Here is a 27,897-nt window from a genome sequence, read left to right as displayed (position 1 = left end):
TACAGTTAAGACGTTATACATAATGTTTCGATGTTGAGCACTGTATATGTCGACTCATGGGATCAGTCAACTGCAAATGAAAGAAATACAAACACTAAATATGAAAATGAAAAAATCCTTTAAAATGAACAGGAAAACAGTTATTTAACAAAACAGAATATTTATATTTTGTCCCTTCCTCCCCACCTCGGAACAATTCAACAGGAGTTATGAAGCTACAGTTAATAATTTCTTTAATTTGTCTGAAAATATAAACAAACATGAAAATGCATGTGACAGAAAACTGCAGAGGTTTCTTTAAATTCTTTAAATGTTTATAGGAAACACCAAATGACCCATCACAACACTGTTAGCATGATAATAATGGCAGTCAACTTTACATATTGTTGTGGATCCTGCAGCAGCCCTGAAGGTGAAGAAAAGTACAAGAAGACAACAGAAAATGTTTTTCATCAGCAGATTAACCTTCTGATCGTCTGCTGTTATTCAGATACATAAAATCTCTGGTGTTTAAGTCCTGAACATTGTTGTAATGAGCTCATAACTGCCCTCCTGAGTCTTGAGAGCAGAAAACGCCGACACTGCGGTTACTAACTTGATGTTTTTCTGCCACTAGAGGCAGAACTGAGCACATCCTGCATTTAAAACAATCTGCTTTTTTCTGCTTCATCACAAGTTTTACAAGAGAAAAGACGCAAATGACTGAATACCAGATGTGTAGCACCTCTGCAGCTCTAATAAATATCAGCAGTGACTTCACTAGATGGTAACTGAGGTGGGTCCTGTGGAGGTCCTTGTTGTGTCTATTCTAGGTGGTACTACTACTACTACTACTACTACTACTACTTTACCTCCATTCCAAATGAAGAAAACCTGGATTACTGTATTCCCATGGAGATTCCACTCACGAGTCCAATGAAATATGGCAGCTACAGTAGCTTAGAAAATAGCAACATGGGGAAATAAAATTTCAGGAATTTGCTGTTTATCAAACTATAAATGAGACAAAAAATTAGCTACCTAGCTTTGGCATGACAGCAACTGAAGGGACGTAATGGGAACGCAGCTGTCGAGGCTTTGGTCATACAGAAGTTTGGTTGCCTTGGTTTCATCTAAAGTGGGTTGGAATGATACATGTGTCCTCATTGGACCAGATGTTTATGGGTTGTAGTATCAGTCAGTTTGTGCTACGCTCAGAGCAGGAAGCAGCTCAGCAGTTGCTGTTTCACAATGTAAACAGGTTGCAGTAAAGTAATTTTTTCTGTTCAGGACAATCAGTTCTGGTTGGACCAGGTGCCAGAAGGTGTAGTTTGATTATGAAGCGAGGGTCAGGTACTCTCAGGATGGTGGTTTTAGTTACGAACAGTCAGAGTTGTGGTCAGTTGTGTGGGGATGTCCTCCAGTGTCGGAGCACCCGGACGGTGGCAGAGGGGTTTTGGGTCAGAAGGTGGGTCACCTGGTCAAGACTGAGACAGGCCACCTTCTCCCCATTCACCTCTAGGATCTCATCTCCAACTGTCAGCAGGCCGGCGTACAACTTCTCAGTGCTGCTGTCCACCATGTCCTCCACGTATACACCTACAGTACACATGTTATTATTCTGTTAATACATTAGTAATACACCGTCCATTCTGTGTTTGCATCATCAGTAAACTACAGACTACAAAAACTGTTAGAAACCAAGAAGAGGTTGAGTAAACACTAGACTGTGTTTCACTGTAACCAGACCTGTAGCCTCAGTACCATAGGTAGAAATAATAGTAATATTAGTATTGGTATTTGCCTATTAGCAGTACTGTCAGTATCAGTAGCAGTCACTGCTGATCAGTACAGTCTCAGAGCTGAACTACAAATTAACAAACTGACTCAACTGGGCTTGAACTGCCATCTGGCAATTCTGGTTGATGCCAGATGGGCCAGTCTACCTGGTACCTGGGAAACTGACATGCTGACCACAACCTACTTGATGTTGGGACAGCCCATCTGATTGGGGCTTACGCAGTTCCAAAATTGTCAGTAGGATACCGGTGATGTAAGGCAGCGGTCCCCAACCCAGACCGGTTCCGATCCGAGGATCGATGGTACCGGGCCGCACAAGAAATAATTAATTAATTCCGTCTTATTTATTTTCTGAGTCTGAACGATCTTTTTCTTTATTTTGAAAAATCTTTTACTTTGAAAAATGACTGGATTACTCGGTCACTTGTGAAGGGGAAAAGGCCGAGTGAAGAGACAGAAGAAGAGCGACGACGTCCAAGAAAAGGAAATTTTAACAGACAAACCAGGAGTCCTCCCTGAAATATGGGTTAGTTACGACAGGTGATTCACAGCAAGCCCGCTCTGCATCATAAGACCGGCTCTCCAATGAGGCGATGAAGCCTTCAAAACTGCTTCTATGTACACCGTGAGACCGTACACATCTACGTGAGTTCATGTGGAAGATTCCACTCTCTAACAGTGACATTGTGATGGGTGGAAACGTGGTAAAGAAACAGACTCAAACGACGCATCAGTTAATGCAGCTCTGGTTTCCATACTGGAACTGTTTGTTCTTGCACTGATAATTGATTTATTATACACGTATTACCTTGCAGTATTGCTTTTTTCCCGCTCTCATTGAGTACTCTACATATCAGTTCATACTGGTATTCTACTGTGACATATACGTATTTATTATAGCATCAATGCTGCAGTCTCTTTATCCACCATGTGTGATGTGTGTAAAGTGTAAAATTTTTGGCAGTATATTTTATGGTAATGTTTCTTATAGTTCTTTGCAGCAATATGTATTTTTACATATTTTTGATCTTATATAGTCCTTTGTATAAAATGTACATATATATATATAGTCAGCTTTTATTTTGTATTTCTCTGTTTCTCTAACTGTTATTACCTGCTGCCTGTAATACCTGAATTTCCCTGGCTGGGGATTAATAAAGTCTATAATTAATTATTATAAGATATGACAGATATGAGCTACAGTATTTAGAGGATCTACAGGGAGACAGAAGCAGATTTAAAGAGTAAAGTGGGACGGCTGAATGGTGCAGAAGAGAGAAACCTGGACTGATCCTGTCTCCAGAAAACGATCAGAAATATTCACAGTTAGCAGAAGATGAGGCAGGAATGACAGGAGGGGGGTTTTCAAGCTGGTTAATAGTGCTAAACAGGAAACTTGTGTTGTGTTGTAGTATTAGTGTAATATTTGCAGTAGTATTTGTGGTAGTTACAGTACCAGAGTCAGGTCGTCCTCTCCCTCTGCTGATTATGAATCCAAACATTCGGCTCTTTGGTCGACTGACTTCCAACAGAAAGGTTCCATCAGAACAAACCTGAAGAACTCGACCAACAGAACGGACTGAACAGGGACGACCTACGTCCTCAAGACTGAGACAGCGTTGCAAGAGCCTGAGACACAGACATCGAGAGAGAGACGGAGAGAGACGGGACAGGAATACAGCCAGTGAGGACAGAAGTCTTGATGGGTTTCATTTTTGTCTCCAGACGATTGGCTGATCCTGAGTTGTTCTGGAAAACAGAAAACTAAAATCAGAAACTGGTGTGTTACTGTTCAGCAGCTGGTCTGTAGTCCGCTGAACGATCCTTCTTCCTCTTCTGGTCTGACCCAAAATTCTGAACTGATGACGACTTTCTCAACTGCAAGAAGGGCGACCCCTGCTGGACAAAAACAGGAAACATACAGGTCAAAGATGAAGAGGAGGAGGAGAATGATGATTTCTGCTGGACTCCTCAGATATAATAACTGATGATCTTCTCACCCCACTGAGCGACTGAACGGACAGGGTTTTCTTCAGCAGGCTGGAGGACGTCCTGGGACAAGAGGGGGTGGGATCATGAGCTGAGGGGCGGAGCCGTGAGCTGAAGCGGTCGAGGCTGCCGCTTCGAGCCCTGCTCAGTGTGACGGTGGAGAAAAGGCGTCGCAGGGAAAGACGAGAGGATTCATCTCTTCTTATGAAGCTGGAGGAAACAAATGATTTATAAGATCAGACGATGAAAACAGAGAATTGAAGCTGATGGTTTAGAGGAACCGATACTAATCTATATCGGTACTGGTGGTATTACAGATATCATGCAGTGGTTCAGGCATCAGTCAGATGCGATGAATCCACATTAAACACATGTTGTTTGTGTGTATCAGTTATAAAACCGCCTCCTAATGTTGCTTTACATCCAGATAATTCTTCTTGTTTCCACACTGGGATTTTTCTAGATTTTCTATTTGGAAAAAAAAGCTAACTGATACTGGATCAGTTTTGTGTATCAACACATTCAGTTCAGGAATCCTGATCTGGATCAGTAGAGGAAAAGGGATAGGTGCATCTGCATTTGAGATGAAGAAAGAGCTTTCAATGTCAGCTTTTCAACCAACACAGAAGAGACGTCCTTAAAGTGCTAAAATGTAAATGTAAATTTGAACAGTCAAAAACTGGTGTGCAGCTCCTGAGCGGACCTGGTGCTGAGAGTGTTCTGCTTATTATTAATCAAATATTGATATTATTATTCTAATATTGGTCAAACAACCTGATTAACCGAATAGCTCAGTTAATCCAGTTCTGGAGAATTTTCAAGAAACACCACTTCCCTGTTTTTTTTAAAGCACACCGACACAACAAGACAGAAACTGTTCCACCAAAACTCAAGAAAAAGAGTCTAGAGTCTGCATGCCCCGACTCATTCAGGGACAGCATGTCCACATTTGGACAGAGAGGACAGATGGTTAGAAAAAGGGGTGAAGGAGGCTGTTTACATAACATGAGAGAAACCATGCCTCGACAGAGATCCAACTATTCACAGTTGGCCTCATGTGATGACCCCAGCGACTGTTGTCATTGCTACCTACCCCCTGGGTCATTGATACCCGAGTGGCATCATTGACCTTGATAACGGGACTCCAGTTAGACATGAAGATGAACATTTTCAAATATCTACGACCAAGTCCAGTTGCCCTTGATTCAACTATTGTTGTAGTTATTTGTCTAAGAGGACACAGTTTGCTCCAGTGTGTTCTGGATGCACTTGTTGTAAACAGCTTGAAGTAATTATTCATGATAAAATAAACGTAATGCAATTTGGTTGACGAGCTCGATTGTTTGTTTAGTAAAGATGTCGCGTTGGACAGACACACCAGTCCACATGTGTCGTGGTCATGTGGTTAGTGTTTAGTGTTGGATCAGGGCGTCCAGCTGGGGGTGTTTCACTGATTCAACTTACTGTTCAGGAAGGGAGGTGTCATCACTGTGAAGTTCCGCTCTCATTTGCTGTCTGACCTGTCCATCACTGCTGCTGTCTGAGGTGGGCGGGGCTCGGCTGTCAGCTGGAAACCAGTCATAATCGTTAGTGTTTACAGGTATGTGTGACATAATTTAGCCTGTTAAAACATCAGGAGAACACAGGAAGTGTCCCGCTCAGTGAGGTCAGCTGATAACAGTCTTCACTCAGTAAAGTTTATCTTCATATCATATTCGAGCATTTTTCAGCTCTAGTTGTCATGACAACTGGCCTTGATGAAACTGATATATTATCTGCACATTTCTGTCAGAGAAGGACAATACTTCATAAAACAAGTAAAACCTCCTGTGGAGTTGTGTATCAAAGATGGATCCTCACAGGTGAAGTGATTTGATGTATAGCAGCGGGTTTTTTTAGCGTTTTCAACATTTTACAGAACACTGAACATGACATTTCCTGACACATTACACACACATCACATCACAAAGACAAGTGGTAAACGCATGCAGCAGAGCCAGCTGCCACAGAAACAACCAGGTAGTCAATAGAAATATATAAACAAGTGACAATAATGGAGAGAAAGAGAGAGATTTCACTCTCATTTCACTCCACTCATTCAACCCCCAGATATCTTGAAACGCGAGACCGTCTTGGAACAAAAGTGTCCACCTTCAGCTGCAGACTGGAAAGGTAATGAACCTGAGTGAGGCCTCCTCGTGTGGCCTACAAAGAGAGAGCAGCAGGACTCTGATCACAGGTCAGTCTGCTTACTGTGTGTCAGACATGAAGCTGAACACTGATGCATCAGCACACTGTGGCAGGATGTACAGTATATACTGTACTCTGTACTGTATATACTGTACTCTGTACTGTATATACTGTACTCTGTACTGTAGTTGTTGCAGTACATATTCATCTCTGCAGCAGTCAGTATGTTGTGTATGTAAATGTTGTGACATGTAGTTGTTCTCACCTGTTGCCTCTGAGATCCAGGAGGAGTTCTTCATCCTAAGATGCAGACCTTGCTCCTCCACACAGGGAGTCATCTCCTTCAGCTCTGCAGCAGGTCGGAGCTCTCTGTGGGGCTTGGCTGCAGCATGTCTCCCGGGCTCCTCCGGGTCCTGGTTCAGATTCTTCCCTGCCTTTGTGCCATTCACACGGATACTCTGTGACATCACTGTTGGCGGAGACGAGGAGGAGGGGCATTTGGAGATCGGTGAGCTTAAATATGAGGGCTGAGTGGGAGTGGTCAGCTGGTTGGGGGCATAGGGGTTGATTGGCAGGTCTGTGGTGGGCGTGGCCTGAGAGAGGGTCACCTGATTTCCATTAAATTCCATCTGATTTGTCTTTCTCCTCACCTGGCTGTTGCCAACACGCCGTTCTCCACTGGTCTCACCAGGTGTGACAGAGCCAATGTAGGTCTCTCTGATTGGCTCAGTCCGCATGTTGAGGAGAGGCCTGTACAGACTTCGTCCCCGGTCTTCAGGTACAGGTGACTGCAGATGGAGGTTCAGGTTCTCCACCAGTGTTTGTTCTCTATGCTGTCTGTCAACAACATGTGCCCCCCCCTGCGGCCCCAGCCTGCCATTGACATACAGGTTGAGGTCTGGTTTGGAAACCAGGACACCTGTCCCTCTTTGCCCCACCCATCTCCTCTGTCGCTCCAGGTAGCGAGTCTCGGCCTCTTTCTCTGTCTCATCCTCAAATCTCAGAAAACGAATTGCAGCCGTCGCGGGGGGGTGCCGCTTCATTGACCCGGCGGCCAATTCGCTGCGGCATAAGTCATTCCGGCGTCCTGATAAAGAGGCCGCGACCTCCGACCTCACCTGGACAACAGGATGCAGCCTGACCCCCGACCTGGGAACAGACCACAGTTAGAGGGCAGGAGAGACCAGACGACAGGACTGGGATCAGTTTGTTGTGATGGATTCACTGAAACGTTCAGACTGTCATCACGGCAGGATTAAACATTATTAGTGGTGTCATTTTACATCCACATTTGAAATGTGGTACTTCAGTAAAGTTTCAGTTTTTATCAGTTTCAGTTCTCGTGCTTTGAGCTGAAGCTCATTGTTTGCTTGTTGTAGGTAAATTTCATCAGTCATCAGTTTGTTCCTGAGACCAGAAAGCTGAAGTTTAAGCATGACAGAGTGCTGCAGGAGAGTGATGGAGCACAACATCACAGGCTCGTCAAACTGTCCTGTAAACCCCCGCGGCGTTTCAGCTCGGCTGCGATTGGTGGCTTTCACCATCGACCGTGTTGCTGCACAACACCTGCAGCTGCTGCAGGTAGACAACAGACAACCAGAAAAGCTCACAGAGGAACAGAAGGAATCAGGACAATGAAGCACTTTGGTTGTCCTGTCAGTCTGTCAGATCAACGACAGAGAACCAAAGAAGCTGAATACAGAGACCGAGGATCTGAAGACACCAGAAACTGATAGCAGTTATTGTTCAGGAGAATTCATGAAACATTACTTCAAATGTTTCCTTGTTTCAAACATCAGTCAGAACTGTTTCTGTAAAAATGACTCAGAGGAGGAAAACTATCGTTTGTCAGAGACGTCAGGCAGAAACAGAGTGTGTGTGAGTGTGTGTGTGTGTGTACTCACAGCGTGAGTGTGTGTGTGTGTACTCACAGCGTGTGTGTGTGTGAGTGTGTGAGTGTGTGTGTACTCACAGCGTGTGTGTGTGCATGTGTGTACTCACAGCGTGTGTGTGAGTGTGTGTGTGTGTACTCACAGCGTCTGTGTGTGCGTGTGTGTACTCACAGCGCGTGTGTGAGTGTGTGTGTGTGTGTACTCACAGCGTGTGTGTGAGTGTGTGTGTGTGTACTCACAGGCCATGCGTGTCGGGGGTCAGCAGGTTGTGGTCGGCTCTCAGAGGAACGCAGCGGCGCTTCATACAAGCTCCGTCCTCAAACTGCTGCTGCCGCGGCGACCGAGCTGACACAAAGAAGCTGAACACACACACACACACTCTCACACACACACAGACACACACACACACACACACACACACACACACACACACACACGGGGTGGGGGAGGGGAGAGGGTGACATCAGCAGCTCTGATTGGTCTGTGTGACAGAGGAAGGAGGATTAAATTGAGCAGCTCGTCAGGACTAATTAACTTGACGAGACCACAGACTGTTTACATCAGCACTCACTGATGTGTGTGTGTGTGTGTGTGTGTGTGTGTGTGTGTGTGTGTGTGTACTATCTATCCACTGACTGGTCATTTATCATCCATTCACAGTTTTAACATCACTGCTCACTGTAAATGTCGGTTTGTGTATTACTTATTGTTTATTTTTGTACTACTTAACTTTCTGTTCAGTCTTTTGTGTCTTGTTTGTCCTTTTTTCAAGTACATTGACTGTAAAGTTTAAACCAGAGTCACATTCCTTGTACGTGCATTCATATGTGGCCAATGAAGCTGATTCTGATTCTGTGTATTGTGTGTGTGATTACTCAGTGTGTATTCTGTCTAGTGTGTGTGTGTGTGTTTACTCTGTGTGTATTCTGTGTGTATTCTGTGTATTGTGTGTACTGTGTGTTGTCACACCGCGGTGAGGTTTGTCTTGTCATGGGTTTTTTGTCTTGTTATTTCCTGTTTTATTTTGAAGGCCTAACTCTCCCCTCGTTTCAGAGCACTTGCCCTTCCTCATGTGTCCCGTGTGTCCGCCCTGATTACCTATTGTCTCCACCTGTTCCTGATTACCCTCCACGTGTTAAATAGTCTGCGTCTCCCTTGTCTTGTGCCAGAGTGTCTTTGTCCGTCGAGCAATTCACCCGAGCCTGTCATCTCCCTTGCCCGTACCACAGCCACAGATATTGTTGTAAGCTCTTGTTTCCTCTTCGTGAGTGTTTTGTGTTGTAACTTTGATAACTTAGGTTTTTTGATTTATTTATGTAAGATTCTAGTTAGCCAAATTATTTACCTCTTTTGAAGAGTGATTTCTGTTGTGATAGTTTTGTCTTTTTGTTTCCTGTTCCTCCATTATTTTCGGAGTAGATTTTGAGTTCTTTGTTTTCCCTACCTAGTCTTGTTTAGTCATTGCTGTTTGAGTTTCCTCCTTCGGGAGCATTTTTTGTTTCTAGTATTCATAGTCGTAGAGTTCCTTAGTTATTCCTCTTAGTGAGCGTTTTCTGTTCTTTGTTATTTTTCTTATTATAGATATTTATTAGATATAGCATTTTGCTTAGATTAATTTTATAGCCGGTTTGTTTAACACTTCGCGAATTGGTTCCAGAGTGTTCAATAAACTTCTGTGTGTACTGATCTCTGCGTCTGAGTCCTCTTCTGAGTCCCGGCCTGAGGGTACACACTGGCCAGCATGGACTCAGCAGAGACCAGCCAGCTCACCGCCGCAGTCCATGCCCAGGAATCTCGCCTTTCCCGTCAGGAAGAGTTCCAGGCAGCCATGGCGTCACAGTTAGGTCAGTTGTCGTCTCAAGTCCAGGATCTGATTGATCACTTCCGTCAACCTACCAGAACCATGGCAGCACCACAGCCCTCCCCGACACTGGTCCCGAGTTTCTCCGGCACCGGAGTCGGACCCAAGCTCGCTCCACCGGAACGCTACTCCGGAGAACCGGGTCAGTGCAAGGCATTCATGATAGATTGTTCTATTCATTTTGAACACTCTCCCTATGCGTTTCCCACAGAACGATCTAAGATCGCGTTCATGATCTCCCACCTGACCGGGCGAGCGAGGGCTTGGGCTACAGCAGTGTGGGATCGAGAATCACCATTCTGTTCCTCCCTAAAAGACTTTAAGGAGGCTTTGACAAGGACTTTTGATCCGGTGACAACCAGCCGGGAGAAGGCTCGAGAGCTGAGCGGCCTCAAACAAGGCTGCAGCTCCGTCAGCGACTACGCCATCCACTTCCGCACTCTGGCGGCGGAGAGTGGGTGGAACGCCACAGCACTGTACGACGTGTTCCTGAAGGGACTCTCCACCTCCATCCAGGAGATGCTGGTTCCCTTGGACCTCCCCCCGGACCTCGACTCGCTGATAGCTCTGGCTATCCGGACCGAAAACAGGATCCACGAACTCAAGCAAGACCGAGGCAGCCGGACACAGGAGGAAAGGGGCTTTCGTGCTCTTAATCCTACACGGCCCGTCATCCGTCCCCAGACTCGTCCCAGCACTCGGGATCCGAGGGAAAATTCGAACCCATGCAACTGGGTCGAACTCGGCTGACACCCGAGGAGCGTCAACGCAGACTAACCGAGGGACGGTGCTTCTACTGCGGAGAGACGGGTCACCTCATTGCCTCATGCCCGGCCAAAAAGAAAACTAAGCCGGTGAGTTCAACCCCCCAGATGGTTGCTGCATCACAAATCTTCACGCCGATTCAGGTAAAACACAATACCATTATCTCACACCTGAACGCACTCATAGACTCAGGGGCAGACGAAAGTCTAATGACGTGGGATTTAGCAGCTAAGTTGGGGCTCAAGACTGAGCCTCTGACTGCCCCAGTGCGAGCACGTGCTTTGGACGGTAAGGAGCTGTTCCTCATCACCCATACCACTGAGCCCCTGGAAACCTATGTCCAGGGTCATAAGGAAATAATGAACTTTTTCCTGTTTCACTCTCCCACACAGACTTTGATCCTGGGTTATCCCTGGCTGCGGGAAAACAACCCCCTCATAAACTGGAAAACTGGAACTATTATGGGCTGGGGGGGTGAATGCACTAATCACTGTAAGTCCCATCAGAACCAAGCTGAAAATGTGTCCACGATTAACCATGTCTCCCTTAATGTCACCACAGACACCGAGACCAACCTGACCTCCGTACTGGCATGTTACCACCACCTCAAGGAGGTTTTTAGCAAGGACAAAGCCCTGTCTCTACCCCCTCACAGACCCTACGACTGTGCCATAGACCTGCTCCCAGGCTCCATTATTCCCAAGGGCCGGCTTTATTCGGTTTCTGGAACGGAGAGGAAGGCTATGACGGATTACATCCAAACCTCTCTCAAAGCAGGGCTGATACGCCCCTCCTCCTCTCAGGCCGGAGCAGGGTTCTTCTTCGTGGGTAAGAAAGACGGGTCGCTTCGCCCATGCATTGACTATAGTCCGCTTAACGCTATAACTGTAAAGAACCGTTATCCCCTTCCCCTCATGTCGTCAGTATTTGACCAGCTTCAGCAGGCCCGAATATTCACAAAACTTGTTCTCAGAAACGCCTATCACCTGGTTAGAATCAGGGAAGGGGATGAGTGGAAAACGGGGTTTAACACCCCCAGCGGACATTATGAATACCTAGTCATGCCATTCGGACTCACTAATGCACCCGCGGTGTTCCAAGCCATGATAAACGACGTATTAAGGGACTTTATAGATCTATTTGTGTATGTTTACTTAGATGACATACTGATCTACCCTCCCGACCTCGTTACACACCAGAGACACGTAGCGGCCGTGCTCAAGCGTCTATTAGACAATAGACTGTATGTCAAGGCAGAAAAAAGTGAGTTCCATGCCGAAACCATCTCCTTCCTGGGCTTCATCGTAGCCCCGGGAAGGGTGCAAATGGACCTGGCTAAAGTTAGCGCTGTGGCCGAATGGCCCACTCCGGATAGCCGTCGCAAAGTTCAGCAATTCCTAGGTTTTGCTAACTTTTACAGACGGTTTATCAGAGGCTTCAGCGCAATAGCTTCTCCTTTGCATGCTCTTACCTCCTCCAAGGTCCACTTCGCCTGGTCTCCCGAAGCTGAGAAGGCCTTTCAGAAACTCAAAGCCAGCTTCACCACAGCACCCATTCTCATCCTGCCTGATCCACAGCGACAATTTGTGGTAGAAGTGGACGCTTCCAATGAAGGCATCAGGGCCATCCTCTCACAGTATGCTGAACGGGACGGCAAGCTGCATCCGTGCGCCTTTCTGTCACGACGGCTGTCTAAGGCGGAACGAAACTATGACGTGGGTAACAGAGAACTTCTGGCGGTCAAGGTGGCGCTGGAGGAGTGGAGGCACTGGTTGGAGGGGGCTGAGCACCCATTCCTGGTTTGGACTGATCACAAGAATCTAGAATACATCCGTCACGCTAAAAGATTGAACTCACGCCAGGCCAGGTGGGCGATTCTCATTCTCTCTTTCTTACAGGCCGGGGTCCAAGAACGGAAAGCCGGACGCCTTGTCCCGACTCTACGACCCCGAGCCGGTGGCCAAGGAACCAGAACCCATCCTTCCACGAACCTGTGTGGTCGGAGCGGTGACTTGGAATATAGAAAATGAGGTTAAGCGAGCTAATGGAGTAACCCTGCCACCTAGTGGGTGCCCTGAAAATCGCTTATTTGTCCCGGTTAATCTGCGCCCACAGGTGATCCACTGGGCTCACTCCTCGCTGCTATCGTGTCATCCGGGGGTGAAACGAACTATGTTCGCCATCGCCCGGAGGTTCTGGTGGCCATCCATGGAGCCGGAGGTCCGGGAGTACGTAGAGGCTTGCTCAGTCTGCGCCCGAAACAAGCCGTCCTCTGGGTCACGCATGGGGTTGTTACAACCTCTGCCCATTCCCTCCAGACCGTGGTCCGACATATCTATGGATTTCGTCACGGGGCTCCCGGTCTCTCAAGGTAACACCACAGTCCTCACTGTGGTAGACAGATTTTCTAAAATGACTAGATTTATTGCCTTACCAAAGTTACCTTCTGCTAAAGAAACTGCAGAAATCATGATTGATCATGTATTTAAAATCCACGGATTCCCCAAAGATATAGTTTCAGACCGGGGGCCCCAATTTGTGTCGCGATTCTGGGGGGAATTCTGCCGTCTCATTGGGGCCAAAGCTAGCCTAACTTCAGGCTATCATCCAGAGGCGAATGGCCAGACTGAGCGTCTCAACCAGCAGCTGGAAACCGGACTCCGGTGCCTGGTGTCCCAGAATCCCTCTACATGGAGCAAACACCTGGTCTGGGTCGAGTATGCTCATAATTCATTACCCACTTCAGCCACCGGTTTTTCCCCTTTCAAATGTGTTTATGGTTATGACCCTCCAGTCTTTCCAGATCAGGAACCAGAGGTCTCAGTTCCCTCCGCCCACGCCGTGATTCGCAGGTGCCGACGCATCTGGGCTGCTGCCCAGCAGGTCCTCGTCCGCCAAGGGGACCGGGTCAAAGTAGCCGCTGACCGCAAGCGTCGACCAGCACCCGCATACCAACCCGGGCCAGAAGGTCTGGCTCTCGGCCAAGAATCTCGGCCTTCGGGTGCCGTCACAGAAACTGGCACCGAGATTTGTGGGACCGTTCCCGGTCACCAAAGCTGTTGGTCCTGCTGCGGTCCGCCTCCGCCTCCCCCGCTCTCTTCGGGTCCACCCCACCTTCCATGTGAGCCAAGTCAAACCTGTCAAGGAAAGCGCCATGGTCCCTGCCCCCCCACCCCCTCCTCCTCCGGAGATGGTAGACGGGGGCCCGGTCTACAAAGTCAAGCGCTTACTGGCCATGCGCAACAGAGGCAGGGGCAAGCAGTACTTGGTGGACTGGGTGGGTTACGGTCCAGAAGAGAGGCAATGGGTTCCATCACGTTTCATCATGGACAAGTCCCTCATCAGAGACTTTAATCGGGACCATCCTGAGCAGCCTGGACCGTCTGGTAGCCGGTCCTAGAGGGGGGGTAATGTCACACCGCGGTGAGGTTTGTCTTGTCATGGGTTTTTTGTCTTGTTATTTCCTGTTTTATTTTGAAGGCCTAACTCTCCTCTCGTTTCAGAGCACTTGCCCTTCCTCATGTGTCCCGTGTGTCCGCCCTGATTACCTATTGTCTCCACCTGTTCCTGATTACCCTCCACGTGTTAAATAGTCTGCGTCTCCCTTGTCTTGTGCCAGTGTGTCTTTGTCCGTCGAGCAATTCACCCGAGCCTGTCATCTCCCTTGCCCGTACCACAGCCACAGATATTGTTGTAAGCTCTTGTTTCCTCTTCGTGAGTGTTTTGTGTTGTAACTTTGATAACTTAGGTTTTTTGATTTATTTATGTAAGATTCTAGTTAGCCGAATTATTTACCTCTTTTGAAGAGTGATTTCTGTTGTGATAGTTTTGTCTTTTTGTTTCCTGTTCCTCCATTATTTTCGGAGTAGATTTTGAGTTCTTTGTTTTCCCTACCTAGTCTTGTTTAGTCATTGCTGTTTGAGTTTCCTCCTTCGGGAGCGTTTTTTGTTTCTAGTATTCATAGTCGTAGAGTTCCTTAGTTATTCCTCTTAGTGAGCGTTTTCTGTTCTTTGTTATTTTTCTTATTATAGATATTTATTAGATATAGCATTTTGCTTAGATTAATTTTATAGCCGGTTTGTTTAACACTTCGCGAATTGGTTCCAGAGTGTTCAATAAACTTCTGTGTGTACTGATCTCTGCGTCTGAGTCCTCTTCTGAGTCCCGGCCTGACATGTGTATTCTGTGTATTGTGTGTACTGTGTGTGTATTCTGTGTATTAAGTGTGTGTACTGTGTGTGTATTAAGTGTGTGTACTGTGTGTGTATTCTGTGTGTATACTGTGTGTGTATTCTGTGTATTAAGTGTGTATACTGTGTGTGTATTCTGTGTGTGTATTCTGTGTGTATTCTGTGTATTCTGTGTATTAAGTGTGTGTATTGTGAGTGTATTATGTGTTTTTTCCCTCCTCTGTTGCTCTTCCTGAGGTTTCCTCCATCTTGGCCTATTAAAGGTTTTCTCTGGATCGGGGGGTCTGCAGTCCGTGGAGGCAAATTGTGATTTGTGAATCAAGGCCATTTAAATAAAGACTGACTTGAATTGAACAGAACTCTAAACTGATGAAAACCAAAGAGAACCAATCAGAGAGAAGCAAAGAGGAACTGAAGAGAAATAAATAGAGCCAAACTTACCCGACAGTATGAACAAAGGTCCAAACTAACTCCAGTCAGTGTTACGTGAGCTGGGTATCTCTACGAAGGTAAACTATGAAGAAACTCAGATGTTTACAGACATTTAAATCAGGTGTGAGACAGCAAGGTACAGTGAAGGCCTGCCCCCTGTCCTGGACACCTGCCTGTGTCATTGTGATCTCTGCTTTCTGATAGGCTACCATCCAGGTCTGTCCTCTGGTTGGTCAGCCTGTGTTGGAGCATTCTGCTGTTCGGTTGGACCCCCAGACGCAGAGACAGGAAGCTGCTCCTCCTCAGCTCCTCCTGCAGGCTCACCTGGTCATCACCAGGTGTGACGCGGGCCCAGGTGTGCGTCAAGTGTGTGGGTGTGGAGCATGTGGAGATCAGCCCATCAGCCCATCAGCCCGCCCACGTTGGTTTGCAATTGGAGTTCATCTGCTGAGATGAGTGGGGTTAGGTGACACAGCAGCAAGTCCAGGAGAGGATCATCACAGAGGAAACACTTCATGAAGGGTGATTCTCCTCTGAAACACCTGCAGTTAAAAAAAAGTTTTCAATGTTTGTGTTTCAGTTGGTCAATAACCTGTTTTAATAAAGTTTACTGTCAGAAAAAACACTGATGTCGGAGTTTCACAGGTAGGTACTTTGACCAGGACGTCTCAACTCTCCAAACACCATCTTATACTGAACTCTATTCTAACACGTGCAACCATCAGACCTCTGATAAGTTCAGCATCCACAGTTCCTGCCCCCTTCATTTTATTTTTCCTGGGGAGCCCTCTGCTTATCTTGACGTCACCATCAAAACAGAAACAGACATTATCCCTATGCTGTGCTGCAGAGCACGTGGGACCAAAAACAAAAATGTCCTTAAAACTTAGAGTAATGACAGAAGAGGAGCCAATCTGGAACAACTGAGCCACAGATGTTTTTTTCAGCTTGATAAAACACACAGCGACTTCCTGCTCTATTGTCTATACTGCGTTTCTCTATGGGAGGATTGTGAAGGAACTCCAGCTGCCTGTGGGAGACGACACCAACCCACCTCGAGTCCTGAACACCAGCAAACAACGCTCTGTTCAGAACAGTTCCAGCATACATGACACTCTGGAGGAGTCTTTGTGGGACAACAGAGCCCAGTTTCCTTCCTCCTGATCCTCCACTACAGCATTGATAGACAACGGACTCGCTTCCCTAAAAAGACCCGGAAGACCACCGCTCACTTCTTCCACCAGCTTCTCCAGAAGACACAGAGACTTACACCCGGTTTCTTGGCTCAGCCTGGCAGCAATTTCCCATGGCCCTGCTGACCTCAGACCTGCCAGCTTTGTCAGTCCAGCTGTGACGAGGATTCTCAGCATACTAACAGAGCTGAGCATTCGGCCCAGCATTTAGGACAGTTCTCCATGCATGGAGGACTGACTGGTAAAACCAGGTGGTCTGTAAAGTGCTCAGCTCTGTTCTTGATTCCACGAGGCAGGACAGATGTTGTTTTAGTCCAGAGCTGCTGGTTATGGTAGAGAAGACGTTGTGCAGTCTAAGGGGAAAAGCTGCTATTGGACTGCAAAGGTCACCTGGTCCTTGGTTCCCCTCTGACTCAGGTAAAAACAGCACAGCAGGTCTGCCTGTCTGTTTTTCATTGCTTAGTGCATCAGGGTGCAGGGTGCCGGTTTCAGCCCCCCATGCACCGTGCTGTCTGTCTGCAGGCTGCTGCTGGCTGAGCTACCTGTGAGCTGCTGCTAACCTGCACCTGCACCTGCACCACTGCCTACAGCCTGCACTTTATGCAGACAGGATGGTAGTTGGTTGTCGGCATCACCAAACTCAAAGCATTTCATGCTTCCAGAACGTGCATTAGCAGAATAGAACCTGTACAAGAAGGGGATGAGCAGACTCTACTTCCTGAGGAAACTGAGATCCTTCAACGTGTGCAGCAAAATGTTGGAGATCTTCTACCAGTCTGTGGTTGCCAGCGCCATCTTCTTTGCTGTTGTATGTTGGGGCAGCAGCATCAGAGCCAGCGACACCAACAGACTTGATAAGATCATCAAGAAGGCCGGCTCTGTACTCGGACTCAGACTTGAGTCTTTTCAGACTGTGGTGGAGAGGAGAACGCTGAATAAACTGCTATCCATCATGGACAATGATCAGCACCCTCTCCATCACACAGTGGACAGACAGCGGAGCACCTTCTCCCACAGGCTGCTACAGCTCCGCTGTCGAAGGGACAGATACAGGAAATCTTTCCTGCCACATGCCATTACACTGTACAATAACAGCTGAAGATAATAATAATAATACAATACTTCTTACCACTACTGGTTGCTTTTGATATTTTATTATTATGTATATAATTTTTACTGCTTGTTATTTCGATATTTTATTATATATAGTTTGCTCTTACAGTCACGGTACACTTAATTTTCACTGCCATTTGCATTTGATATTCCTTTTGTGCAATACTTTTTACTACTGTTTACTATTTGGCTATTTTATTATTTTGATATGTATATAATCTTTTTACTGCTCGCTATTTTTATATTTTTATTATGTATAGTTTGTTCTTTATAGTCTTATTTTCACTTATTTCACTGTGTGTAATGCTGCTGCTGCACTGCAATTTCCCAGCTTGGGATAAATAAAGTATATCTATCTATCTATCTATCTATCTATCTTTCATCTTAAACTTTGATAAACACCCCAAAGATTTGCTCGGGGTTGTTCAGGTACATGAACACCTGTCTTCATAGAGACTGAACATGTCTTCACAACCGAGACAAACTGTTTTAAATCTGCTTGCAAGCTTCCCAAAGCAGGCCAGCTCGTGCTCCAACAGTTCACTGGGGATGAAAGGTGGGACACCTGTCACAGTGATCCATGTAGAAGACACGGTTTTTCATGGCCAACTTGTTCTTCTACAGCCAACAGAACCTGTTCTTTGGTGATCCAAGGAGCAGCCACAACTCTGACAGAAGCAGACAGAGAGACATGCTGGATAGACAGACAATCAGTCAGTCAGTCAGTCAGTCAGTCAGTCAGACAGACAGACAGGTAGGCAGACAGCCAGACAGTCAGACAGTCAGTCAGTCAGTCAGTCAGACACACAGACAGGTAGGCAGACAGACAGACAGTCAGACAGACAGGTAGGCAGACAGACAGACAGTCAGACAGACAGGTAGGCAGACAGACAGACAGGTAGGCAGACAGACAGACAGACAGACAGAGCACAAGTTAACCAGATATATATGCCATTACAATAAGTCTTTATAACTAATATTTCCACTCTTATTAGATTCATATTGTTGTTATAACGCAGGCTCAGGCAAAAGGTTCAGGTCTCAGACACTCGAGTGAAAACAAAAAGGCTCCAGGTCGATTTAATAACAAAAGTGTTCTCTCAGTACAAAACCATAACTCAGGGTCAATATACAAAGTACAACATAAAGCACAAGGGTTTCCTCTTTACGAACAAACAAAAGACTCTCTTCTCTAGAACAAGGTTGACAAGGAATGGGCAGGGCAAACACCAGGAAGTCAAGGGCCTGAAACTAGAGGAGAATTAGTTTTCACAATAAGACAGGAAGTGCATGACACAGAGCAGACACCAGTGAACAACACCTCAACAGACCCGTCGAGACATAACAGTTATTCTGTACTGTCGGATACAAATACATACATACAACCCCAACTCCAAAAAAGTTGGGACATATAAATATGATAAAAACAGAATGTGATGATTTATTAACACTGAAATTGTAATGATATGAACATGAGGGATGTTCTCAGTTAAGCTATTCCCTATGAGGTAGACAGATGGCGCATGCGCAGTAGGAAGCCTGAAGGTTGAGAGTTGAGTGAAATACACAGTTCCTCATGTACGTGTATAATAACAATGCAAGTTACAGATAAAGGCAATTCTCTTTAAGTACTACGGTGTGTTTATTGAAGAACCCATAACACAAACGCAACATGGTGTCAGAAGATGGACTTGGAGAGAAAGTACGACCTTAAATGGAAATGGACCGAAAACTTCGGATGCTAGCGTGGTGAGCAACTAGCAAGTTAACGTTAACCCAGAGGACTGTTAGCCTGTTTCCCGAGGGAGGAAAAGAGAAAACGAAAACGTTCTTAACGAAGATGCAAGCGCTACAACCACCACCCACTCTGCAGCTGACAGGTAATGTGGCTGAGAATTGGAGAAAGTTTAAGCAACGTTTCGAGTTGTATTTATCAGCTATTGGAGCTGACGAAGAAAGTGCAAAGACGAAAGCATCAGTTTTCTTGCATGTTGTGGGCGAAGAAGCGCTAGAAGTTTATAACAACTTTCAGTTTCAAGCACGAGGTGATAACATGTCCTTGGAAAAAATACTGCAGAAGTTTGAGGAATACTGTATCCCGAAAAGAAACGTCACGTTTGACATGTGTTCAGAAAATGGGAGAGACAGTTGATCAGTATGTGACAGAGTTGAGGAACAGAAGCAAAACGTATGAATTTGAAGGACTGACAGACTCGTTGATAAAAGACAGACTTGTGTGCGGAATTCCGGATAATGGTCTACGTGAAAGGCTACTGAGAGAACAAGATTTGAATATAGAAAAAGCGATTAACATGTGCAGAGCAGCGGAAACAGTGAAAACACAAGCAAAAGAGCTGATCAGCGAGAGTTGCAATATCGATGCAGTGAGAAGGGATGAAAGAGGTGCAGCTAGAAAGAAGAGCGCGGCTCCCGACGTCAAGAGTGACACGAAACCAGCGCAGAGAGACATGCAAGGAAAGGCGTGTGGTCGATGTGGCATACAGCATCCTCCCAGAAAATGTCCCGCGTATGGTAAGGTGTGTCATAATTGCAACAAAAAGAACCATTTTTCACGCAATTGCAAGAGCCAGGCACAACAGAGTAAAGTACATACATTAAATGAGAGTGACCCTGGGGAATTCTATGTGGATGTAGTAACAGAACAACATACAGACAAGAAAGACTGGATACTGGAATTGAAAGTGAATGATACAGATGTTGCAATGAAATTAGACACTGGAGCTCAAGCAAATGTGAATTCAGAGACTGTGTTTAACAAAATTAGACCCAGACCTAAATTGCATGCTACACATGTGAAAGTAAGTGGATATTCAGGAGCAGTAATACCTGTAAAAGGAAAATGCATGGTCAAAGTGTCCCACAAAGGAAGAGAGCATACACTGGCATTTATAGTGGTGCCTGGGAATGTGCAGACCATATTAGGCTTAGCTGCTTGTGAGAGACTGAATCTAGTAAAGAGAGTGCTAGTAGTGGAAAACGAAGATACAGATTATGATGAACTGATGAAAGAATACAAGGATCTGTTTCAAGGACTAGGCTGTCTTCCTGGAGAGCATACAATCCAAGTGGACAAGTCAGTGCCACCAGTCGTCAATCCATGTCGAAAAGTGCTGTTTGCTCTTCAAAAGCCCATGAAAGAAGAATTGGACAGGATGGAAAGACTAGGAGTGGTCGAGAGGATTGACGAGCCAACTGACTGGGTGAGTTCGCTAGTCATAGTGAATAAAAAGGTAAGCCGAGAGTCTGTATGGATCCAAGAAATTTGAACAGAGCCATAAAGCGAGAACATTTCAAACTGCCTACTAGGGAAGAGATAATGTCACAGTTTGCCAATGCTAAGTACTTCAGCAAGCTAGATGCGTCATCTGGATTTTGGCAATTGAAGCTAGACAGTGCAAGTTCGAAATTGTGCACATTCAACAGCCCATTTGGAAGATACCGATTTTTGAGGTTACCATTTGGTATAGCCTCCGCACCTGAAGTGTATCACAAGACGATTCACATGATTTATGAGCATCTGGAAGGTGTAGACACATCCATGGACGACATAATCGTATGGGGAAGTACAAAAGTGGAGCACGACAAGAGACTGAAAAGTGTTCTAGAAGCGACAAGAAAAGCAAACTTAAAGCTAAACAAAGAGAAATGCCAGCTAGGCGTGAAAGAGCTGACATTTGTAGGGGATATCCTGAGCAGTGAGGGCATTAGGCCTGATCCGAGAAAAGTATCAGCAATTGAAAACATGCCAAGGCCCCAATGCAAGAAAGATGTACAGAGGTTTAATGGAATGATAAACTACATGGGAAAGTTTATACCCAATCTCTCTGAACGCATGGCACTGTTGAGACAACTAACAGAAAAGAAAACAGAATGGGAATGGAGTCATGAACATGAAAAAGCATGGAAAGATCTGAAAACACAGCTTACGTTTGAACCAGTACTGAGAGTTTATGATCCAGCCAAGCCCATTAAGATCTCATCTGATGCATCACAGAGTGGACTTGGGGCTGTGCTGTTACAGCAGTATGAAGAATGGCAACCAATCGCATATGCATCACGCTCAATGACTGATGCGGAGACGCGTTATGCGCAAATCGAAAAAGAGTTGTTGAGCATAACGTATGCATGTGAGAGGTTTCACCAGTTTGTGTCAGGACAGGAAATTAGTGTGGAGACTGATCATAAACCGTTGATTGCATTGTTTCAAAAGCCACTCAACGACTGTCCACTGAGAATTCAAAGAATGATGATTCGTCTGCAACGCTACTCCTTGACAGTGACGTATACACCAGGGAAACTGATGTACACAGCGGACACCTTGTCAAGAGCAGTTGACCCAAAAGAGCCGGTGAGCAGCAACATACATGATGATGTGAACGCTTATGTGGACATGATCACAAGTGCTCTACCTGTTGCTGATGTCAAGATGGAGCTGATCAAGACAGAGACAAGCAAAGATGGAACCATGATAAAGCTGCGTCAAATCATCACAGATGGATGGCCTACTACCAAGCAAGGTTGTTCACCTGATATCACAGAATATTGGAACTGCAGAGCTGAGTTGTCTGTTGTTGGCGATATCATCTACAAAGGCAGCAAGATAGTAATTCCAAAGAGTCTACGTAATGAAATGCTCAAGAAAATACATGCAGGGCATCTTGGAATTGAAAAATGCAGAAAAAGAGCTCGTGAGGTGATGTATTGGCCACGGATCAATCAAGACATTGCAAATGCAGTGTCTGATTGCGCAACATGTCTGAGGTATCAGTCAAGCAACCCAGCTGAACCACTTCAGCCGCACTCAGCGCCCGACAGACCATATCAGAAAGTAGGTGCTGACCTGTTTGTGTGTGCTGGACATGATTACATAGTGGTAACAGATTACTACTCACTTTATCCAGAGGTTAGTAGACTGAACACTACAACAGCAGAGGCAGTAATAACATCCATGAAAGCCATCTTTGCGAGACATGGAGTGCCAAGTGAGGTCTTCACAGATAACAGGCCGCAATTCTCCAGTGAGAGCTTTAGAAGCTTTGCAGAGGAATAGAACTTTGTACACACAACATCTAGTCCTCATTACCCACAGTCGAACGGACTAGTGGAAAAATCTGTTCAGACAGTGAAGAGGCTGCTGTACAAAGCTAAGGACAGTGGAACTGACTTCTACCAAAGCCTGCTCGTGTATCGCACGACACCATTGGAGTGTGGAATGTCACCTGCCAGACTACTCATGGGACGTCGATTAAGATCAAACCTGCCCATTCAGGAAAAGCTGCTGAAGACAAAAGAGGGGGAAAAGGTACAGAGGTACAAGGAACACCAAAAATCAAAGCAGAAGTTCTACTACGATCGAGGAACACAAAACTTACCTGAACTGCATACTGGCGACCAAGTGAGACTTAAAGACAAAACCAACACGTGGGCACAGAAAGCAACCGTCCTGAATGAAGTTCAGCCAAGATCATACAACATTCAGACCGAAGATGGCGCTGTGCTGAGAAGAAATCGCCGTGACATCTTGGGGCCAGCCAAAGCAGATCAGAGGTCTGATGAAGCTGCTGACCAACCTCAACAACCAGAGAATCAGTCATCTGAGGCACCCGTTCCTGTGCAAGAGCAACCACTCAAGAGATCCTCAAGGATTGTGAAACCACCAGAAAGACTGATTGAACAGGTTTAAAATAATAGTAGCATGATGTAGTTGTTGTAAGTATTTCTGACTATTTCTGAAATATAGTAAAATGTTGTTTGAAGGATTTGAAGCTTAGAGTAAGTAAATGAGATTTGAGTTTCTGAAGTTAAAGTAAGGTTTAAATGTGCATGAGCTGTCATTATAAAAGTACAGTACTTTTACTTAAAGAAGGGAGATGTAATGATATGAACATGAGGGATGTTCTCAGTTAAGCTATTCCCTATGAGGTAGACAGATGGCGCATGCGCAGTAGGAAGCCTGAAGGTTGAGAGTTGAGTGAAATACACAGTTCCTCATGTACGTGTATAATAACAATGCAAGTTACAGATAAAGGCAATTCTCTTTAAGTACTACGGTGTGTTTATTGAAGAACCCATAACACAAACGCAACAGAAACCACATATTTAATTGAAAATAGCACAAAGATGACAGATCAAATGTTGACAATTACATCCTCATTTTGAATTTGATGCAGCAACACATTTTAAAGAGGTGGGACAGCGGCAATCAAAGACTAGAAAAGCTATGACTCTGTTACAGACTGTTCTGGAAAACTGTTTCTCAACATAAAAAGGCAAAGAATTCATTATCCACAGAACAAAATGTCATTAAAAGATTCAGAGAATCTGAAGAGATCCCTGGATGCAAAGAACAAGACTGAAAACCAGCACTGGCTGCTCCTGATCTTCAGGCCTCAGATGACACTGCACTGAAAACAGAAAGGATTCGATGGGGGACGTGACCGCGTGGGCTCAGGAACACTTCCAAAGCCGTCGTCTGTCATCTTCAGTGCTGCAGCCACAAATGAAGAATAAAAACCAGATCCAGACCCTCCTCTGGTCCTGAGCTCAACGAACATGAACTGAGACGAAGCTGAAAACTGTCCTGTGGTCTGACCAGTGTGTCCTCCAGGCTGAAGAGGAGAGGGACCAACACACAGTTGTGCACAAAAAGCACAAACACACACTAAAACAAAGAGAAACGGGTGGAGCTCCGAGCTGCCATCTTGGATTTGAAATATGATTCATAAACACGTGCAGTGATGAATCAGTTCATCTGAAAGCTGCCGGTGTTCAGACTGAAACACAAAAATGTTTAACATCACAAATTCCTGTGTCTGTCAAAAGAAATTGTCTTTCAGAAAACATGAAAAGCAACAAGACATCATCACACGTCTTTTCTATATGAGCATCAATTAATTCTGCACTGCCATGTCCTTTCAACTCTAATGAGTCTAATGAGTCTAATGAGACTAATGACTGTCACACACATGAGAGGAGGCATCCAGCTGGAGACCAACCAGAACCAAACTGACTTAAAACCAAGGAACCAGGAAATAAAGAGAGCATTTACTTTGAAAACCCAACGAAACAGAAACAATCCACAGACACTGGAGAGTTTGCTGCACAGTTAAAGCTCCAAAGACAAACAGCATAAAGACTGTTTCCTCCAGCCTGAACACGTTTCATTAACCAGCTTCTGTTTGTGTCCACGTGGCTGAAGGCACTTGTTGTGAGGTGTTTTGAATAGAAGCAGCTAAATATATGTAATAATTCAGTTAATGTAATTAAATATGTTTTAAATGTCTTTATTTTGTGTGGATTGAGAACTATATGACACCTTGCTGTAGTGTTTCTCATTGATCAGACTGGCAGTGATACACACTGTCTTTTAACACCTCTCTCTGCCTCTGTCGTCTAATAAAGGCAAAAAAATAGGAAAACAATTAAAGCACTTTTCTTTTAGTATGGGTTGTGCTATGCTTGCATGAGATTTTACACTCAATTACCCTTTTATGAACACTACACCCACTTACCTAACCCCAACCCCAACTCAAACATCCTGAATTTGTCCAAACTTCTTTCCCTATCCACTGTGCAAACCCAATTTTTGAATAAATGACTTTCATTCATTCCACAATTCACCAGTTATGACTACGAGGAACCTCAAAGAGACCTATACAACTATCATAGAAGAATTAAGTTGATCCATTATTTCCAACACTGACCCAGCCACCAACACCAACTATTCACCTATCCATCAAACTGGGAACCTGTAAGCAGATAGATCTCAGAAAAAACAACAGGACTTTATAAATTAGACAGACTAGCCTTGTGCTGACACAGGCCTCTGGCAGATATCCCAGATAATCTGTTGAGGGCCGAACACAGAGCTCGAAACCAACTGGTCAAAAATCCAAACATCATAATCAAACCGGCAGATAAAGGGTCCAAAACAGTAATTCGAGACAACAATACACTTTAGAAGCCAACAGACAACAACAAAACACAATACACAACTGACTACAAGAACAATCATGACTCACAATATATTATAAAAAATACATCAACAGATGGATGGATTTGCCAGTTTCTTGGATGGGCAGGATTAATTTAATAAAAATGAATGTTCTACCTCGGTTACTTTATCCCATGCAGATGTTACCTCTGTATATTTCTAAAAGGCTAGCAAGAGAAGTTGAAAGGGATTTTTCAAAGTTCATTTGGCAAAAGAAAAGACCTAGACTAAGTCTGAAAACTTTACAGCTTCCAAGAGATGATGGAGGTCTAGTATTTCCTAATATTATATTATACAATTGGGCCTGTCATGGCAGATCCATCTATGATTGGGTTCACTGCTATTTAAAGGGAACAGATGACCCACTTGAATCTTGGGCTTGTGTTCCATTTAGATTACTAGGAGAACTCTCTTGCAAAAAAACTGCCCGCCCAAAGTAAGGGACAATCCAATACTTCAAAACTCTATGAAGATCTGGCATGACATGCATAGGTTTGTAGGTAGAAAGGGTACCTTTTCCTATCAGACCCCACTGGTGGGTAACAGGGACATCTTACCTGGCATTGAAAATGCTGTATTTTGCTCTTGGCGGGAAAGGGGAGTAAGAGTGGTTGGAGATTTGTTTGATGATAATCATGTCCTCATGTCCTTCCCACAACTACAAAATAGATTTGGACTCTCACAGAAAGACTTTTTTGCCTTCTTCAAGTCCGTCACTTTATTAATACAAATTTCAACCCAACTCAAGCAGAAACACTGAAGGGGCCAATTGACAAGCTCATAATTAATTTTACATTGAATAAATGTCTTATTACACATTTTTATAATAGACTTCAGAGTTATAACCAACACAGTGTTGATGGGCTTATTAAACGATGGGAGGAGGACCTTCAAAGTGTGTATGATGAAGATGCTTGGGAAGGATGTATTCAGACTGCCCACTCTCTGTTTCTCAGCAATAAATTTAAAGAAATGCAATATAAAATACTGCATAGACAACACAGGACACCTCATGTTATGAACAAAATTGATCCTAATAGATCACCATTGTGCCTGAAATGTAAAATAACTAGTGGGACATATATACACTGCTTCTGGAACTGTCCAAGAATATCAAGGTTCTGGTCATGTGTATCTAAGGAAGTGATAGCAATATTCAAACACAGAATTTGTAAAGATCCAGGCCAGTTCCTATTGGGGTTGCCGCCTTTGAATAGAGTTTTGGATGTAAAAAGATTAAAATTGCTCAATAAACTCTTATTTCTGGCCAGGAAATGTATACTATTTAATTGGATCAGTGAGAAAGCCCCCACTGTGACTCAGTGGTACAAAGAAATGTTTAGAGTTTTTCCTATGGAGAGACTAAGTGCCAAATTAAAAGGAAATGACAAGACTTTTATGGACATATGGCAACCTCTAATAGACTACCTGCCTAAAGTGAAATTATCCAGAGGGGAATTACTGGCTTAGAAGATGATTTAGAAATAAGAAATACTCATTAACAGGTACAGGGACACACATATTTTCATTTGTTGATAAGTTGTTGATCTGTTTTTCCTTTTTATTATTTTTATTTTTATTAATATTACTCTATATAAGTTGTTATTATTACTATTGTCTATTTAATTGTTTTCTATTGTGTTTTGCCCCCCCCCCCCTTTTTTTCCCTTTCTTTTCTAGCTCAGACCAATTTCAGATGATGTATGGTTGCATTGTTGAGTTACAATTCTGAAAACAAAATAAAGTATGATTATTAAAAAAAAAAAAACATCACAGCCAAACAAAAAACTGTTTGTACGGACCAGACAACCCACAACCCCCTCAATTCTACCTACTCCCCAAGATCCACAAAGAACCACATACTTGGCCGGTTCCCTTTGAGGTTCCTCCTGGCAGACACCAGCCACCTAATGGCCCAGGAGGGACAATGTTGACAGTGGAATCACTTTGGGTGGATTCTGGATTCATAGTGAAGCTGCCAATCCAGGATATATAGAGAGGCCAACCGCCATTAAACTCAACAGAAGAAGAAGCAGAAGCAGAAGCAGAAGAAGAAGAAGAAGAAGAAGCAGAATGCAATTTCCCAGCTTGGGATAAATAAAGTCTATCTATCTATCTATCTATCTATCTATCTATCAGAAAGGGGAACGCTCCCTCTGTCGGTGGCTGTGTTCCTACATCTCCCACAATGCACCTACCAAATGCAATGACGTACTTCCGACAGGCCGCCGGTTTCCCGCGTGTGCAGTGTGTTGTGGTGAAGACAACATGGCGGCTCCTCTGGAGGTGATCGTGAGCAGCGACTCCGGCTCTCAGCTGTGGAACAGCACCGTGTTCGACCTGCACAGCGGCTCCAGCCTGCTCTCATACCGAGGGGGGAACAGCTCCGCCCGGGCCCTGACCGTCCTCGGCGGGCAGTACCTTCTGTCCGCCCAGCTGGGCAAGAACTTCATCAACGTGTGGGAGATCCAGAGGAAGG

At 44.9% G+C, this 27,897-nt stretch overlaps 2 protein-coding genes across 2 annotated transcripts in view; one reads left to right on the top strand and one right to left on the bottom strand.

Moving 5' to 3' along the window:
* Nucleotides 1-136: 136 nt before the first annotated feature.
* On the bottom strand, nucleotides 137-27,897 carry LOC121605036. Its single transcript, XM_041934768.1, has 9 exons — nucleotides 27,617-27,897; nucleotides 15,108-15,640; nucleotides 8,090-8,209; nucleotides 6,224-7,107; nucleotides 5,233-5,335; nucleotides 3,780-3,978; nucleotides 3,569-3,675; nucleotides 3,236-3,408; nucleotides 137-1,578 (listed from the first exon to the last, which is right to left on the bottom strand). The coding sequence occupies exons 3-9, from the start codon at nucleotides 8,152-8,154 to the stop codon at nucleotides 1,379-1,381; spliced, it is 1,731 nt and encodes a 576-aa protein (XP_041790702.1). The 5' UTR covers nucleotides 8,155-8,209; nucleotides 15,108-15,640; nucleotides 27,617-27,897; the 3' UTR covers nucleotides 137-1,378.
* wdr18 (WD repeat domain 18) overlaps nucleotides 27,672-27,897 on the top strand; it is a 36,529-nt gene continuing 36,303 nt past the window's right edge. The window contains exon 1 of the mRNA XM_041934769.1: nucleotides 27,672-27,896. Coding sequence (XP_041790703.1) covers nucleotides 27,687-27,896 — 210 coding nt within the window. The 5' untranslated portion in view covers nucleotides 27,672-27,686. The remainder of the gene's footprint in view (nucleotide 27,897) is intronic.

Source organism: Chelmon rostratus, chromosome 4 (genome assembly GCF_017976325.1).
Source record: "Chelmon rostratus isolate fCheRos1 chromosome 4, fCheRos1.pri, whole genome shotgun sequence".
Lineage (NCBI taxonomy): Eukaryota > Metazoa > Chordata > Actinopteri > Chaetodontiformes > Chaetodontidae > Chelmon > Chelmon rostratus.
This window is presented reverse-complemented; position numbering and strand designations above follow the sequence as displayed.